Raw genomic sequence first — 19,506 nt, 5'->3', positions numbered from 1 at the left:
TCCGGCATCCTCTATCGACGCCGGTAGATGAAGATATGCCGTCGTCTTTTACAAACGCTGGAGAAGGAGCTGTGTTGGTGTTATCTGTTGACGCCGGCAGAGATGGATGCATCGGCGTCCTCTATCGACACCGGTAGATGACACTTACATAGCCCTGGAACCAATCACAAACTTGATCTCTATGCAACTTATCTAATTCATTTGTCATTTGTCGATTCCTACGATTTCTTGTCTTTAGCTCCTCCTTGTGCATCCTATATTTGTGGGTGGCACCACAAATTCATGTTACAATTACTTTTTCAAAATGTAATGAATTTCTAAGTGTACAAATTAAAAATGAAACTCACATGCGGAATCGAATGAAATCATCAGAGTTGAAGAGTATATATTGATGTGCCTGAGCCAATGATTTTTCATCAAGATTGAAACTCTTGACCTCTCCTCTAGCATCGTCATGGTTTCTAATGGGTCTATTGAATACCGTTCATGATGATTGCAAATAGCGCGAACAAAACGTCAATAATTCCTCTACTATGTACCCTTCAGCAATACAACCTTCAAATGACGCTTTTATTGCATACATAACCCTTATATCGATATAAGCACCTATATTAAATAAAGTATATAAGTATCATGTCAAATAAGATAAAAATAATATTAGTTTGCAATATAATAATTTCATACCTTTCAAAGACATACATCCACCGATAATGAACGGGTCCTCCTAGCCTACATTCAGTAGCCAAATATACGAGAAGGTGTACCATCAGTGTGAAAAATCCGGGTGGTAAGACCATTTCCAATTGGCACAGTATGTAAGGGATTCGAGACTCAAGTCGATCCAAATCTTCCAATTTTAGGGTTTTGGAACAAATCTATTTAACGTAACCAAACAACTCAATTAAAGGTTTCACAACCTTATTCAGTAAGGATCCGCGCAAAGCAATTGGCATAAGTTGTTGCATTAGAATATGGCTATCATGACTCCTCAAACCTACAATACTACATTCTTCAACTCTGATACAATGTGACACATTTGAAGCATGTCTATCAGGCATTTTTACATTCTGTATAACTTTTATGAAGTCCGTTTTCTCTTTCTTAGTCATTGTGAAATAGGCTGCGGGGAAATACGTCTTGTTTGCACCTTTAGGGTTGGGTGAAGTTCAGGTCTTAAACCCAATTCTTTTAAGTCCAAACGTGCTTTTATGTTATCCTTCGTTTTGTTCTTCATGTTTAACAACGTGCCAATAATATTATCGACTACATTTTTCTCTATGTGCATTACATCAAGATTGTGGTGCAACATATTATTTTTCCAATGAGGCAATGTGAAGAAAATACTTCGCTTCTTCCATATTGATTGGTCATCATGACCCACCACTTTCCTAATAGCCTCAGCGACACTATCAACACCTTGTACTTGTCTCCATATTTCATTGCCAGTCGGCATAGGAGGTGGATGATCCAATTCTTGGGTACCATCAAACAATTTTCTTTTCTTTCTCCACCTATGATCCATTAGCAAGTATTGTTTATGCCCCATATAGCAAAATTTGGTCCCATAGTTTAACCATTTAGACTTTGTATTACCCATACAACAAGGACATGCGTTCCGTCCTTTTGTCCTCAACCCAGACAAATCATCATACGCAGGAAAATCATTTATCGTCCACATCAAGGCAGCACGCATCATAAACATCTCATTAGAGGATACATCATAAGTTGGTTCTCCAACATCCCACAATTCCTTTAACTCTAAGATTAAAGACTCTAGGTACACATCTATTTTGAAAGAGGGTGATTTTTGGCTTGGGATAAACAGCGACAACATTAAAGATGATTGTTTCATGCACATCCAAGGAGGTAAATTGTACGGTACCAAAATAATCGGCCACGTACTGTAACTTGTACTTATGTTTCCGAAATGATTAAAACCGTCTGATGCTAATCCAAGTCTGACATTGCGCGAGTCAGAAGCAAAATCGGGGTACTGTGAATCAAATGCCTTCCAAGCAAAGGCATCGGCTGGATGCCTTAGTACCCCATCATTCGTGCGATTCTCTGCATGCCACTTCATGTCTAAAGCGGTTTTTGATGACATGAATAGCCTCTACAATCTTGATTTCAAAGGAAACCACCATAAAATCTTATTTGGTTTTCTCTTCAATTTTTTAGATGACTCAGCCACATTTATAATATACTTCCACTTCGATTTTCCACACACTGTACAATTTTCCAGATTCTCGTTGTCTTTCCAAAACAACATGCAACCATTACGACAGACCGGAATCTTCTCATATCCAAGCCCCAACTCCTTCATGTACTTTTTCACCTGATATGTGTTATTGGGCAACGACGCATTCGGTGGAAGCATTTTACTCAACTTTTCAAGGAATAGTGTAAATGAGTTATTACTCCATCCAGACATACACTTTAAATTATACAAGTCTACAATAGCAGTAAACTTAGTATATTCTGTGCACCCTTCATATAGTGGCTTCTTAGCATCATTGATGAATTCATAAAACTTTTCAGTACCCTGACTAGTACCTTGTCGATCTTCGTGTACTCCTTCAGCTTCCCCACCCATTTCGGATATAGGGCATTGACTCATATTAGGATCCGTCACAATAGGAAAAACCTCATGCAACATGTCAAGCATTCCACTGGAACCATCATGTATTGGCTCCCTATGAAAGGGGGTGTTAGTAGCTTGATGACTAGAAGTAGTCCCAAGTTGTTCTCCATGAGCATACCAACAAGTGTAACCTTGACAAATTCCATAATTTATCAAATGTGTGTGTACCATACCCCATACCCACAAGGTGCCATTGGCACACCTCGTACATGGGCAACGAATCTTCCCATTATGAGTTCCATTGTTAGATGCGAACTCCAAAAAGTCATTAACCCCCCTCACATACTCCTCCGACCGTTTATTATTTGTCATCCAACTTTTGTCCATTGCTAACTACATCAAATGCGTAGAAACATATTAACCATCAACTTTTGTCCATTACTAACTATAACATTTGAATCGTTTTTCCTTTTTCTAATTGTATTTAGCACCCACTAGCCTAACAATGAAAAATATATTTCTACATTTGTTTTAATGAAAGCTTGATTATATATTGATTAATATAAATGATAATTTGAAATCTGAAAAAAAAAAAAAAAAAAAATTATAAATTTAGTGAAACGCTTGAATGAGAATTAATTATGTAAAAGGTACATCTTCTAATCCAGCCTCTATGTTAAGCAAATGAGAATAGGCATAAAGATATCAAAAATCAAAAAGAAAAAAAAAAAAAAAAAAAGGATAGGCATAAAGGTTAGAGCCTTAAATTACCAATTATCTTAAAAAGTTAAGTTGATAAAAATTATGAATTTATTTATTTAATTACTACTTTAATACTCAAGGCTTAAATTTCCTCTCAACAATTGAATCCTTTTAACATCATATTAAATTATCATTATCTCACAAAAATTAAGTCAAATAAAAAATAATATATTTAATTATTTAATTAATATCTAACATAAAAACTCAAAGAGACCTCATGTTTTATCAGAATCTATGTTATCCGATTAGGTGTAATGACACCTTATTTAATTGATAAAAGAATGTTAGACTTTATCTTAAACTTAAAGCTATAAACAAGTGTGGATTCCACAAGAATAGGGAATTTTTGTTTGAGAGTAAAATGACTATTTTGACCTTCTTGAATGAAAATAATTTAAAAAATTGTTTGTACATTTTTGTCTTTCTGCATCACCTTTTTCTTCTTTCTCCCAACTTCTCCGCCGCTACCTCTCTCTCTTTTCTTATTTTCTCCTTCCCCAACACTCACTTTGCTTTATATTATTTTATTTATTTCTTTGTCTCTCACTATCCACTCCCTTTCTTTTCTTTTTTTTTTTTTTTAAAAAAAAGGAAAATTTTAATTGAAAAAAATGATTTTTTTTTTTTTTAATTTTAAATTTTGAGACCGCAAGTTTTATCAAAATCTATGTTATCAGATTAGGTGAAAAACACCTCATTTAATTGATAAAAGAATGCTAGACTTTATCTTAAACTTAAAGCTATAAACAAGTGTGGATTCCACAGGAGGGAATTTTTGTTTGAGAGTAAAATGACTATTTTGACCTTCCTGAATGAAAAGAAATTGAAAAGTTATTTGTACATTTTTGTCTTTCTCCATCACCTTTTTATTCTTTCTCCCAACTTCTCCGCCCGTCCGCTCTCTCTTTTCTTAATCCCCACCACTTACTTTGTTTTATATTATTTTATTTATTTCTTTGTCTCTCACTATCCACTCCTTTTTCTTTTTTTCTTTTTTCTTTTTTTTAATTTTAAAAATAGGGAAAATTTTAATTGAAAAAAGCGATTTAAAAAAAAAAATTGAAAATTGAAAATTTTGTTTTAACAGCTTTCTTTAGGAAGAGCTAAATGCACATGGAATATATTTTTTAAATGGAAAAAAACCCAAAGAAATTCGGGAAAAATTAAAAGTATATTAATAATTTTTATTTTTTTTAAACAAACAAAAAAATGAAATTAAAAAAGAAAAAAAAAAGAAAAAAAAGGGAAGTGCAACTCACACAATTTATGTGGAGACTGCAATATCAATGAAATCTCACTGCACAATATTTCTAAAAGTTATTTTTCTAATTATACACAGTTATGATAAAAGTAATTTCACACAGCATCACTGCAAGTTTTAAATTATGCGAGCGTATTTCTGTGCATCCATAGATTGGTTGGTTTTTTAATGTTTGGAAGATAGTTATCAGGTGTTTTAGTTTTAGTTTCTTAAAATGTACTAGATGAGGTGTTAGCATTTTAATGAATGGCAGCCAAGACCGTGTAGAACCTCTAATTTTAGTTTTAATTATTTAAAATGTACTAAATGAGGTGTCAGCATTTTAATGGAAGGTAATGTTTTTTGCGGAACTGTATAAAAGCACCTCTCATCCAGTAATTTGGGGAGATCTCATATCAAACTACACTAAGCACAAAAAAATAAAAATAAAAAACAAAAAACAAAATGTACACAAATACCACAAAATAGTAATTTCGTAGTTCTTCTACAAAGACAAACATTCTATTCAATCAAGAAAAGCATATGCATCAATACAAATAACTTAGTTTTGTCATATCATCAAGAAATAGAAAAAATTAAAAAATTGAATTACAGGCACTCTTAAAATGAGCGTTCACACTTGCAAAATAAAAATAAAAAATAAAGAGGCCGGGTTTATTTTGTATAAAACTGATCAGAAGAAATAAGAAAAGTTAACTTACTTGAGTCGTCTTCCTCACGATTATAGCTTGTATGAGTTGAAAAGTGTTTGCGAAATTTGTAGGAATGGGCAGAATTTGCAATAGGTAGTAGCGTGATAAGGGGCTACATAGCTTATATATATTTTGCTGAAAAAGATAATCAGAGCAATATATTGATTTGATTTATGAGTGTTGATTTGTAGAGATTTTTGAAAATTTAGACGGTTTAGTTGAACCTAGTTTTCAAGACATTGATTTGCATAAATAGATATTAGTTGAATCCGCAATCTTTTCTTTAATTTTTTTGAATTCTTTTTTCTTTTCTCTTAAGTGATAATTAATATTATGTTAAATTGTTAATCATATACCAACATACAGTAAGTAGGAACTTACATATATAATATGTTAGTCATATAATTAATTAAATCATATACGATATTGCTGAAGAAGATCAGAGCAAGATATTGATTTGATTTAGGAGTGTTGATTTGAAGAAATTCTCGAAAATTTAGATTGTTTAGTTGAACTTCGTTTTCAGGATATTGATTTGCATAGATACATATTAGTTGAACCTTGTACGGTTGAACACACTCTCTTTTATTTTTTATTTTTAATTCTTTTTTCTTTTCTCTTAAGTGATAATTAATATTATGTTAAGTTGTCAATGACAATAGGAACTTACATATATAATATGTTAATCATATAATCAATTAAATCATATATGATTTAATTGATTGAAATTTAAGGAGAAAATCACGACCCTTTAACTAATTTACAAATATATATTGAAATGAAGCTGTTCAGTTCTTCTCACAGTGTTTTCTCACAACGCTGGGATATATATATATTTTATTAAAAAAATATCATGCTGATAATACTAATTAAAAGCATGCTGAGAAAACTTAATTAAAAGACGAAAAAAAAAGAAAAAAAAAAAAGAAGAACATGTTTGATCATTAAAAGACTACTTTGTATATATTAATTAGTTAAAAATCAATAATAGATGAAAATGTAGGTTTGAGTTCTAAATATTGTTGACTAAAAGCTAAATAGAAAGTTAGTTGAGAGTGTCACATAATATTGTTTGATGAATTTTTAATCTAATTATATTGGTAATTTCTCTCCTCTTTTTGTGCGGACATGTCAATTTTTTTTTTTTTTTTTTTTTTAATTTATATATATATATTTTAAAGATGAGACAATTATATTTTGATATGACTGTCTTCTTTTCTTTTTTTTTTTTTTTTTAAAAATGAGACAATCATATTTCGATATCTAATCTATTCTTTTTAAAGATTGGAAGATCAAATTTTGATATGATCATCTTTTTTTTTTTTAAATGATTGGACACTTTTGATCTAATCATCCAAATTATTTATTTTAAAAGATCATAGGGTCAAGTTTCATACGGTCTTAGACTCTCATATAAGATTATATAAATCATATAACACAACCACCAACAAAATTTATTTCCTAAAATGTAAAGCTTCGGATTGTAAGGGGTTTCCATATGATAATATGAGGCATTAAAATTTTGAAATTTATGTTAATTTATGTCAAAATATCGCATTAATTAATGACCTAGACATAAAACTATTCTTGGAAAAGGATCCTCTCCATTTCTTTTTTCTTCTTCCCTTTTTTTTTTTTTTTGAAAGTGAAGTAGCTTCATTAATTAGCTCAAAATAACAGGTACCCCTTGCTCAAAGGCAAGAAGATCTTTAATACAATCCGGTGGGTCAGTAAACTACTCATTTTCCATGCATTGTTTTGATGCCCTTCTTGCTAAGACGTGAGCTATTTGGTTTGCTTCTCTTGTCACACTTAGCATCTTCCAGTGAGAAAAAGATTGGGTTGCTGTCCTAATCGCCGCAATAATATGACCCTTATTACTCCAGTCAGGTTCATATGTTGTCACCGCATGCACCACCACCTTTGCATCACCCACAAACTGAATCCAATCATGGCCCAATTTGCTATAAAAACAGATGGTTTCCAGAGCAGCTATTGCCTCAGCAGCTGTTGGGTCTAAAACTCCCAACCGAGAGGAACACTTTGCCGCTATCATCCGCCCTATATGGTCCCTTAGGATCACCCCCATTCCCCACCTTCCTTGCTGTTTATTGATCAATGCGTCCCAATTTGCCATTATCCAGCCCACCGGCAGTGCCTCCCACTTTGTGGATCTCGTCGTGCTGCTTGGAAGTCCTCCCTCCACGTGAGCTGCATGATATTCCAGAATAGCATCCGTAGTGGACTTAACCATCGCTGCTGGAAAGGAGAAAGGACCTCCATGGACAATTTCATTTCGCCTTAGCCATAGTCTCCTTGCTAGGCCTGCAAACTGGAGTATTTCCTCCCGATCACACCTTGCAAACATTTCCTCGGCCACTTGTAAGAAACTCTGATCACGGAAAGAGCTTTTCTAGAATATTCTTTCCCCTATGCCCCAGACATCCGCAGCTGAGGGGCAATTCCAAAGGACATGGGCCGCCGTTTCATCTTCTAACTCACAGATTGGGCACTTTGGGTTCGCAATAAATTTTGCGCCTGTATAGGTTCGCTCTAGTCGGAAGGATTTCATGACAGGCCCTACATAGAAAGTTCTTTTCCACGTTTGGGATCGACAGTTTCCATAGCTTCCCCCAAATTGCACTAGGCTGACCCCCATGGGAACTTTCAGCTTGAGTCGCCTTTTCCACCTCTTTTTGTATATAGTAATCACTACGAACGGAGAAGACCACCTTGGCCGTACCCCTCCATACAAGGAGATCATCTTGCGGTGAGCCACTGAGTGGTAAAGAGAGTATGAGTTTGGACTCCTCATTTGAGAAAATCTGATTCACCAAAATCTGATTCCACCCTAGTGTCGCATTGTCCAAGAGTTCGCTAACTGTGGCTATAGGAGCTAACAGAGATGGCTGGGATTGAATCTTAAAAGAGTGAGGTTGGGGAATCCACCTATCTTGCCATATATGTATTTTTTCACCGCACCCCACTCTCCATATTAACCCTTCTCGAAGCAAACCGCATGAGCTTTGTATGCTTCGCCACGCAAACGACGGTTTTCTTCCTAATTGGGCTTCCAAAATCAAACAATCCGGAAAATACTTGGCTTCATAATTTTTGCAATAAGGCTATCCAGCACCTTCCCTATCCTCCAACACTGCTTTGCCAAAAGGGCCGTATTAAAACAAGTAAAATCTCGAAAACCCATGCCCCCACGCCTTTTTGAAAGCCCCATTCGGCTCCAACTCATCCAAGCGATCCGTTTGTCATTCTCCTTTTGACCCCACCAAAACTTTTGCATTAGTGAGTTTATCTCCGAACATAGTGATTTCGGAAGACGAAACACACTCATACAATAAGTTGGAATAGCTTGAACGACTGCCTTCAAAAGGATCTCTTTCCCAGCTTGAGACAGAAATTTCAACTTCCAATCTTTTAATCGCTTACTAACCCTATCAATGATACTTCGAAAAGCTGATGTTCTTGACTTACCCATTAAGGCGGGAAGTCCCAAATAGGTGTCATATCTTTGTGAGGCTGGTATTCCTGCAAGTTCCAACAATAGATCTTTGTCGGCCGGCAGAGTGTTGTTGCTAAAAAAGATTGCCGTCTTATCTTGGTTCAATTTTTGTCCCGAGGCCGCTTCGTACACTCTTAAGATGCTTGTCAAGTTGCTCCATTGCACAATAATTGCCCTGCAAAACAATAAGCTATCATCGGCAAAAAATAGGTGGCTAACATGGGGACCCTCGTCAGCAACCCACCGGTATTCGCCTTAGTCAACAACGAACTCAGCGCCTCAGCACAAAGCAAAAACAAATAAGGTGATATGGGGTCTCCCTGTCGGATACCCCTAGAAGGGCTAATACTTCCACAGGGCATCCCATTCACTAAAACTGCGTACTTTGCAGAGGTAATACACATCATAATCAAATTAATCCACCTTGTATCAAACCCCATATGCCGCATGACTGCCTCCAAAAACCTCAACTCCACCCTGTCATAGGCCTTGCTCATATCAAGCTTGACCGACATAAATCCCTTTTTCCCCTTTATTCCAGTGTGCATAGTATGAAGCGTCTCATATGCGGCCAATCTGTTGTCCGAAATCAGGCGACCCGAGATGAAAGCACTTTGTGTTGGAGAAATTATATGAGGAAGGACCTTTTTCAATCTATTAGCCAGAACCTTAGACAACAGTTTATAAATTACATTGCACAAACTTATGGGTCTAAACTCCCTCACACACGACGGGTTTTTGACTTTTGGGATAAGCACAATATAAGTCAAAATTAAATCTGCAGGCATTATTCCAAAATTTAGGATATCAATCACCACTTTACATACCTCATCCCCCATAGTGCTCCAATGCTTTTGGGAAAAACCGGCTGTGAAGCCATGTGGACCCGAGGCTTTGATAAGACCCATTTGAAACAGAGCATCACTTATTTCACCTTTTGAAAATTCTTTAAGCAGGTATACATTCATATCCCTTGTTACCCGCAAGTTAATGTGTTGGAGGCATTGCTCCATATCCCCAACGTCCCCAGCAGAAAATAAGTTGGAGAAATATTTAACAAATGCCCATTCCACCTTCTCTATAATAGCCCACACCTGCCCTGTTTCATCCATTATTTCACCGATAAAATTTTTCCTCCTCCTTGCATTAGCACATTCATGAAAATAACGTGTATTTCTATCCCCATGTTTAAGCCAAGCAACTTTTGCTTTCTGACTCCAGCGGACATCCTCCTGGTCAATCAGAATTTGTAACTCCTTCATCAACTTTTTTTCCTCCATACCCGAAGATCCCTCTTCTTTCCCTTGAAGAGTCAATAGTTCCTTCTTTATTCGGTTGATGGTGCCCAAAGGGTCTCGCCAAGTCTGCTGCCACTGCAGAAAATAATTTTTGCAACAACTTAGTTTCGCCTTCAAGCTTTCCCACGGACCGTCCTGCAGTGAAGCTTCTTCCCATGCATGTTTAACCACTTCACCATATTCCTATTCAAGGGCCCAGCTAGCTTCATACCTGAAAATTGAACCCTTTTTTCTCATCCCAAAATTTCCATTCAGTCGCAGAAACACTAGGAGATGGTCTGATCCCAAAGCAAACTCCACCCTTAATTCAACTTCTCCTAATTTGCCACCCCCTATCAAGCCTTTCTTTTGTGAAATCCGCATCCTCCTGACAATTGTTCTAGGTGTATTTAGGCCCCAAGAAGCCTAAATCCGTTAAATCGCACTCCTCCAAGGCTTGTTGGAAATCCCACATATGCCTTCTGCTTCTTGTATTCCCACCCCATTTTCGGATGGAAATAAAATTTCATTGAAGTCTCCAATGCATACCCAAGGTAAGGGTGAAAAACGTGCCAAAATTTTTAGCAAGCACCATGATTCATGACGTTTACTCACTTCAGGTTGGCCATAGAAGCCAATAAACTTCCATGGCACACAATTCGGTCGGTCTCGAATCACGCCATTGATATGATGCTGGCTATAATTTTGTATTTCTACGTTGATCTCCTCACCCCAAAAAATGCCAATCCACCACTCCTACTAATGCAATCCACCACAAATAATCCATTGTATCCAAGTTTACATCGAATTTGCTCCATTTTATTATGACGGAGCTTGGTTTCCATAAGGAAAACCAAAGTGGGTCTCTTCTCCTTTACCAAATGGCTCAGGGCTTTAACTGCTCGAGAGTTCCCAAGCCCCCAACAGTTCCAACTAAGAATCGTCATAGTCGTCGGCGGGGCTGTCCTGCAGCCTCCGCCACTCCCGATCCAGAAACATTTGTCACGTTACCACTAAGTTACCGTCCCTTCTCGACAATTCGACCTTCTCCCCCATGTCCCTTTCTTTTTTTAGAAATTGGTGAATCATCCTCTTCCCCATACTTTCTTTTCCAAGCAACCAATGCCTTCTCAGGATTACAGGTTGCTTCTTGGGCCGCTTTGACTGTCTGGGCCACATCTGCAATCAGTGGGCTAGGGTAAGTAGATCCACCTGGGCTATACTTCTGGCCCAAATTCTTTTTCTTTTTTTCCCTGGACATAAAGACTCCCTTATTACCCTTTATCACGTGGGAGTTAATATCTTCAAAAGAATTTTTAGATTCCCCCTCCAGCTCACCGTTTTCGCCTAAAAAGGAAATATCCTTATGCGACACCTATGATTCGCTCCCACGTTTTATACCGTGATCACTTCCCTATAACTCCGAATCTACTCCAATATTTTCTCCCCCGAATCCGTCTGTTTCTGTCATATCCCTCATATGATGAGCACCATCTTTAAACCCATGATCCTCGCCATTGATTCTGCTACCTTCTTGAAAAATTTTCCCGGCTAGCTTACCGGCGTCTCCTCCCTGGACGCATCCATCCCCCTAGTTGTCTCCAGTTTAGAACTCTTCGGATCATGATTCTGCATACTTGCATGGACATACCTTGCCTGTCTCGGTTTGAACCCATGCCTGTCTAAATTTCGATCACTTCTCCAAGTTGGTGATGACGCCCTTAGTCCCGGACCAAACTTGGCAGGCTCCATATTTCACATGCTACTTTTCTCCTGGCACCCCCCCATGTCGGATAACTCCACAATGGAAACAATACTTCGCGAGCCTTTCATATTGGAAAGCGATCCATGTTAATTCCCCTTCCAGCTTCAGCTTACATCCTCTGGAAAGAGGCTTCGATAAATCTAAAGAGATTTTAACTCTCAGTTATTCCCCCCATCCAACCCCATCCACATCCGTATCAACCTCTTCCACATCCCCGACAGTAGCCCCAATTTTCTTTCCCACTTCATTTGCTCATACAAACCAATGGCAAATGGAACATTCGTATCCAAAAAGAGGCTCTATCAAATGCTATTTTTGACAATGCTGAATGGCCATCAAAATCTTCCACTAGGAACAAATCACCTTCAAACACCCAAGGTCGACTCTCAAGAACCTTTTCCTTATCTCGACTGTTCTCAAACTCAATCAGAAAGAGGTTTTCACCCAACACTTTGAAAGTAATAGATTCCAAAGGTTTCCACCATTTCAATAGCGAATTCTTGATGGTCTCCATGCTCACATACCTATCTGCAAACAATTTCCCAACTACACATAATTGGCCCCTGGTTGCTACCTTATGCACTTCATCCTTGAAAACTTCAACTTGCTCATCTTCTTCCACTAACAGTGGATGACAAGGCCATGGATTGGGCATGTCTTCCACCATCTCTTCAATCTCGGACAAAAATTCTTTCACACGTACGTGATTCACCCTCAATCTTCAAAAGACATGGGAAACAAATCCTTCTCCTCTAGGTTAAACGCCTAGCGAGAAAACCCACCAGACTTCACACTCCTTTCCTAAAATTTTTTCCAAATCAAATCTAATTCTTCTTAAATTACCACTTATTTCAAAATTGTAAACCCAATAAGTTTCGATCCTCTCCATTTCAAAATCCCTCCATTTGCTCCATTTAATGCATTTTGAAGGGTATTGCATTTAATGCATTTCCATCATTAAAACTTTTGGACAACACTACCCTTCAAAATGCACTAAATGGAGGAAATTGAGGGATTTTGAAATGGAGAGGATCCTTTTCCATTTTGCAATTGCATATTGAATTAACCAAAATAAATTCAAATTTAATGTATTTTTTTTTTTAAAAAAAAAAAAAATTATTTGATAAGAATTATAGGGAATTTTGACAAATGTAAATATGAGAAGTTAATAAACAAAAATTTCTTTCTTTCAAATAAAATTTGAATTTTTAATTCAAGATTGATATTAAATTTTCCTTAACTATCCTTAAATGTGCATAATAATTGCTCAACGTTTAAATAGCCTAAACATAAAATTATTTTATTTGAATTTCATTAAACACTAAGTCAATAGTAATTAATGCTAAAAATAAAAAATGGTGCGTTTTGGTATTGGCTAATTAAGGATTTGTATTTAAATCACCTAAATTCTCGTGAAAACGCACTGAATCGTTCAATTTTGTTTTGATTAAATGTGAGTCGTTGATGCCGATGCGTGATGGGATACGCACAAACTCAAAAGGCAATAATCTTATGTCCTGCATGTCCATCAAAGCACAAAGATCCAACGATTTCATTTAATCATCAACTAATTAAGATCTTTTATTTTACAGTTCGGATCAATCATTGGGCAACGTGGAGCGTAATTGCATGTGGAGAAACTCACAGTTAATAATTTCTCTGTGCCTAACGATAACGCTTACCAAGGCCAAAAATGCACCGTTGATTTATAATATGAGCCGTTGGTGAAGGGAAAATGGGATCCAGCTGTAGGCCACCTCAATCTGCAAATTATATGATGCTTTAAATAACCATGAGCTCAATCTTATAGTTTTGATCCAACGATTTAAGTTAACTTTTAAAATTGATTATCATAATTAACGCTCAGGATCACAACATCCACTCATTTAAGCTATACATGGCCATATTGAATCATTAATATTGTTTGACTCTTGCGTTTATGGGCAAAGAATATGTCTTCCTTTTTTATCTTGAATTTCATTATACACATTACCTTAAGAAATTGAATTAAACAAAATAAATACAAATTTAATGTATTTTTATATTTCAAATATTATTTGATATTAAGTTATAATATGTAAATATGAGAATGCTAATAAACAAAAAACATCCTTCTTTAAAATAAAATTTGAATTTTTAATTGAAGATTTATTACCAATTTTTTTTTTTTTTTTTTTTTTTTTTAATTTTTAAAAAAACTATCCTTAAATATGTATAATAATTGCTCAACATTTAAATAACCTAAACATAAAATTATATTCTTGAATTGCATTAAACACATTATCTTGAAAATTACATTAACTAAAATAACTAATAATTTCATAGATAAATATTAGTTGAACCCACTCTCTTTTATTTTATTTTTTGAATTCTTTTTTCTTTTCTCTTAGTGAGAATTAATATTATTTTTTTGAGGAAAATTTGTAACTTTCATAAATTAATCATGAGATAGAGTAATTTTCTCTCTCTCAATAATATCACAGATACAGTTCGGGGTTTCCCCCTTCCATTCCCCATCCATGACAAGTTTTGTTGCCCCCTTAGCTAATCCATGAGCAGCAGCATTCGCATTCCGGTTTGCAAAAGCACATCGCCACCTTGGGAACGTTTTTAGAGTTTGGCAAATATCCTCTACAATGTGTCCAAATCTGCTTCCATTGTTGACATCGGAGTTTATTGCTTCCACTACCTGCTTCGCGTCCCCTTCTAAGATAATAGCTCGTCTCCCTAATTCTTGGCACCAGTGTACTGCATAAAGAGATGCCAAAGCTTCCGCAGCCGTCGGGTCTAGATTGCCTATACGGGTGAGACACTTGGCTGCTATAACCGTTCTAGTATGGTCCTTACTAACATCCCCATCCCTGTTCGACACTGGGCCTTATTGATAGCAAAATCCCAATTGATTTTCCACCAACCCAGGGGCGGTTGCATCCAAGGTACTTCCGATGAGGGAATGTTGTCAACCATGCGTGTTTGGGGAGATTCAAAGAGACGTGTAAACTCCTCTGTAAGGTTTTCCACTTCCAAAATAATTTTGTTTGGATGGGTAAATTCGTCGCCATGGACAGCACTGTTCCATCTAAGCCAAATCTTCCTTGCTATCCGTATGAAAGTGGAGAGAAGATCCTGCCCATATTTTCTCAAAATCTCCTTAGCCACATGTAACAAATCTGGACCACCATGAGAAAATTTCTGCAGAAACCTATGACTCGCCCCTCACACATCTCTCACAAAAGGGCAATCCCACATGATATGGTACACTGTCTCGGCTTCATTATTACAGATAGGGTACATGGGGTCCGGAACTACCTTTCGCCTAAGGAGATTATCTCTTGTTGGAAGAAGATTGTGGCTTGCCCGCCACATGAAATTTTTTTCTCCATTTGTCAGGGGAAGCTTCCACAATATTCTCCATAAAACATTGTCCCTCACCTTTCTTGAGCTCTCTGGTTGTCTGTTTGTGTCCAACTCCTTGGCTAAATGGTAGGCGCTCTTGACAGTGAAACTCCCTGTATTGGTGCACCTCCATATTTGAGTGTCTTGTTGTGTGATTGCACTGATTGGTATAGAGTTAATGGCCAACAGCTCTTCTTGTGTAAAGAGTTCCTGAAGCAAGCTTTGCTTCCACCAGCCAGTGCTTGGGTCAATCAGTTCCCTTACCGTAGCACTAGGATCAAGTTTCTTAGGTGGAGATTGGATCGTGTATGTAATTAGGTTCAGAATCCACCTATCCCCCCAAATTCCAACGCGGTGCCCATTGCCGATTCCCCAAATCAAACCTTCATGGAGCAGATCCCGAGCTCCAAAAATGCTTCACCAAGCAAAAGATGGTTTTGAACCTAGACTGGCCTCCAGAAATTTGACCCAGGGTAGTACTTAGCTTTTATGATTTGGGCTGTCAAGCTGTTCGGAAATTGCAACAATCTCCAACCTTGCTTTGCTAGTAGTGCTTTATTAAAGCTTAGTAAATCACGAAAACCCATACCACCTCTCTGTTTCGACACTCCCATGTGGGCCCAACTCATCCAATGGATCCTATTTTCGCTCTCTTTTTGATCCCACCAAAAGTTTTGCATAAGTGTATTAATCTTCTTGCACAACCCTTTTGGTAAAAGGAATACACTCATATTATGTGGGAATAACCTGAATAACCGCCTTCAATAAAATCTCCTTCCCTGCTTAGGACAGGAACTTCAGTTTCCAATCCTGCAGTCTTTTCCAAACCCTATCCTCAATATTCCGAAAAGCTTTAGTTCTGGATTTACCCACCAAGGCTGGGAGCCCTAAATACTTGTCATACCTTTGGTTGGCTGGAATCCCCGCCTCTTCAATTATCTCTTTTTTGGCCTCATTTGAGGTGTTTCGACTGAAAAAAAAATTGAGGTCTTCTCTTTGTTCAATTTCTGCCCAGATGCTGCCTCATATAAACTCAAAATCTCAGTCATCCGTTGCCAATGTTGTATCGATGCCCTACAAAATAATAGACTATCATCTACAGAAAATGTGGTTAATTCTAGGGCCCTTTTTGGAAGTGGGGACCCTCGTTAAGACTCCTTGTTGTTCCGCTTGGCGAAGGAGAGCATTAAGGGCTTCGGCACAAATAAGGAACAAATATGGTGATATTGGATCCCCTTGTCGAATACCCCGTGATGGGCATATTCGACCTGTCGGAGTACCATTAACCATGACCAAATAGGTGACCGTAGTCACACACATCATAATGAGCTCAATCAATCTATCATCAAAACCAATTGCCCGCATTACCGCCTCAAGGAACCCCCATTCCACCCTGTCATAAGCTTTACTTATGTCAAGCTTAATAGCCATAAATCAATTCCGCCCCCACATTCTCGACTGCATTGTGTGTAATGTTTCATATGCAGCAAGTACATTGTCAGTTATCAAACAACCGGGGATAAATGCACTCTGATTCATGGAAATAATCTCAGGTAAAACTTTCTTAGTCTGTTTGCTGGAACCTTTGAGATAATTTTATAAACCACATTGCATAGGCTTATAGGCCGGAATTCAATCACACAAGTAGGATTGGTGGTTTTTGGGATAAGAACAATATACGTTGAATTCAACTCTTTATTAAGAATACCATCATTCGAAGAAAATAATACAGCCTGGCTGACCTGTTCACCAACAGTTGCCCAATGTTTTTGAAAAAAACAAGCTGAAAAACCATCTGGCCCTAGAGCTTTCAAAGGGGCCATCTGGTTCAAAGCCTGACTTACTTCATCCATTGTGAACTCATTCAATAACTCCTTATTCATGTCTGGAGTAATTGTCCTTTCCAAAGCTGCAAGACATTGTGAAGCGTCTCCAGGAACAGATGCACTAAAAAGCTTAGTGAAATAATGAACAAAAGCATCACCTATTTCTTCCGGCTCTTCAAAGGTCTACCCCTCCTCAACAGTAATTTTATGAATAAAATTGTTCCGACGTCGTTGGTTCGCACTAGCATGAAAAAATTTGGTGTTGCGGTCCCCAAGCTTCAACCAATTTGCCTTGGCTCTCTGCCTTCAATGTACATCTTCCTGCTCCAATAGGGTATGTAGGTCCTGCTGTAATTTTCGGATAAGGGACATATCCATTATTACTGGCTATTCTTGGAGGACCTTTATTTGGTGGGCCTTTTGTTGAATTAAGGAACCATTTTGTCTCTTTGTTACCCTCTGCCAACACATCAATTCTTTCTTGCTTTTCTCCATTTTGTTTTCTACATTCTGCCGCAGCCCCTGTAAGCAAGCTTTTCACGCCACACTTGCTTTATAATTTTCTTACAACCTTCCTCTTCCGCACAGCTAGCTTCAAAATGAAAGCCCTTGCTTCTTCTTTCTGTGACCCTACCAAGGATTGCTATGTGTATAGGTGAGTGATCAGATGCAGTTTCTTCCTCAATAGAGATTTCCGCATTAGGATGGGCGTCACACCATTCCTTGTTTGCCACCACTCGGTCTAAGCATTCCCGAATAAAGTTATGTCCATCCCTTCCATTGCACCAGGTGAACATGGGACCCGTGATTCCAGTTCAGTTAGATTACAGAAATCCAGAGTATTTTTAAAAGCTTTCATTAAGTGACGTGGTCGCCCTACACCCCCATATTTTTCAGAAAGGTCCAAAATTTCGTTAAAGTCACCTGCACAAAGCCAAGGCAGTGGCTCTATTCTTTTGATGTGCCTCAGAAGACTCCACGCTTCATGTCTATTTTGTGGATCTGGATGGCCATAGAAGCCGGTGAATTTCCATGCCTCTTCTGTCCCTATAGTTGTCACCTTAGCATTTATATGTCTCCTACTATAGTTCTGGATTTCAACCATCATATCATCCCTCCAAAATAAAATCAGTCCTCCACTCTTCTTACACTTCACCAAGTGATGAAGTTCCCGAATTGTCCGAGGGTTCCCAAGCCCTCGGCAATTCCAACATAGGAAACTCATCGCGATCGGCGGGGTTGTGACACGGCCGCTGCCATCCCCGAACCATCTGAATCATCCGCCATCTCATCCCATAGCAGAAACGGGCTTCCCTGTTGTGCTAAATACTGCCTAATTTAATAGATAATATTTAGTACGTTTTAACTCGCAAGTGCACAAGATCAAAACAATAGTATAGTAGGCAAATACGAGATCATTCCCACGAGGATTGGTAAATTATGTTTAGAAATAAATTCCCATTTAATTAAAAGATAAAACTCAATTGTCACGATTGAGTTAAAATAAAGAAATAAAATAAAAGATAAACAAAACTAAAAAAAAATTAGGGTTTTGATATCCACCACTAATCAGACTAATTAAGATAACAATATGCCAATGCGCCAATTATATTGGTATAATTAATGTTTGCAACCTAAGGGCATGGGTATCTACTCCTTAAGCTATTGATTTTCCTAAGCAACGAATTAGGCATGGGTGTCTACTCTAATTCTTTTTTTTCTTAAAAGATTTAGTATAGGTGTCTACTAAGTTGTTCTTTAAGAAAACGTGAATCTGTGGAAATCGACAAACACACGAGGCCTAGGGCATGGGTGTCTACTCCCGGTTCCCCATGTTGATTAACCCAAGAATCCAGTGTGGATATCTTTTGTTACTCTTATTAAACCTAGGACTCGATCATCTAAATTGATTTAACTAACTAGTCCGTACCACATGCATATGTTGGCCAGACAAACACTTATGAGGAATACAAGATAACAAGTATTAATCAAGTTAAAAACACCAAAATATAATTGTAGCAAAGGCGCCAATATTGCAATCATAAAAAGACATGATTAGGGCTTCAATCTAGCCCTAATAAAAATATAAACTACATAACAAAAATAAAAGGGTGGAAGAGAAGAAAAACCCAAACTCCTCTTGATGTAGCCTTCAGTTCCTTTCCAGAGCTTATGCCTCTTTTCTCCACACCTATTCCTAGAACCTAAGAGGTTTATTTATAGGCTTTAGAAGTCCTTGTTACACAAGTAAACCTATAAAATTTGGAGTTTTTAAGTCCAAGTCCAATTAGGATAAAGAAAACCTAAGTCCAAATCGGAATAGGATTCGCCCAGAATTGCGGTCCTGTATTGCGGCGCGATTTTGGCCTTGCGACGCTCTGAATTGGGAAAATGCTATTTCACAATAATTTTTATCCCTTTGAGTTAGC

General features: G+C 37.4%; 1 protein-coding gene and 1 pseudogene across 1 annotated transcript; both read right to left on the bottom strand.

Moving 5' to 3' along the window:
• Positions 1–343: 343 nt before the first annotated feature.
• Positions 344–2,821, bottom strand: LOC148585342 (uncharacterized; annotated as a pseudogene).
• A 4,210-nt stretch (positions 2,822–7,031) lies between these two features.
• On the bottom strand, positions 7,032–7,664 carry LOC148585341 (uncharacterized). The gene has a single exon (XM_088516716.1). The coding sequence runs from the start codon at positions 7,662–7,664 to the stop codon at positions 7,032–7,034; it is 633 nt and encodes a 210-aa protein (XP_088372842.1).
• Between the last annotated feature and the right edge of the window lie 11,842 nt (positions 7,665–19,506).

The sequence above is a fragment of the Corylus avellana genome, chromosome 5 (genome assembly GCF_965113065.1).
Source record: "Corylus avellana chromosome 5, dhCorAvel1.hap1.2, whole genome shotgun sequence".
NCBI classification, from domain to species: Eukaryota; Viridiplantae; Streptophyta; class Magnoliopsida; order Fagales; family Betulaceae; genus Corylus; species Corylus avellana.
The sequence above is the reverse complement of the archived record's forward strand: the minus strand, read 5'-3'. Positions and strand labels throughout refer to the sequence as shown.

Bases quoted from the DNA above. Each gene is read 5' to 3' on its own strand.
- LOC148585341 (XM_088516716.1), bottom strand. From the start codon at position 7,664: ATGTTTGCAAGGTGTGATCGGGAGGAAATACTCCAGTTTGCAGGCCTA.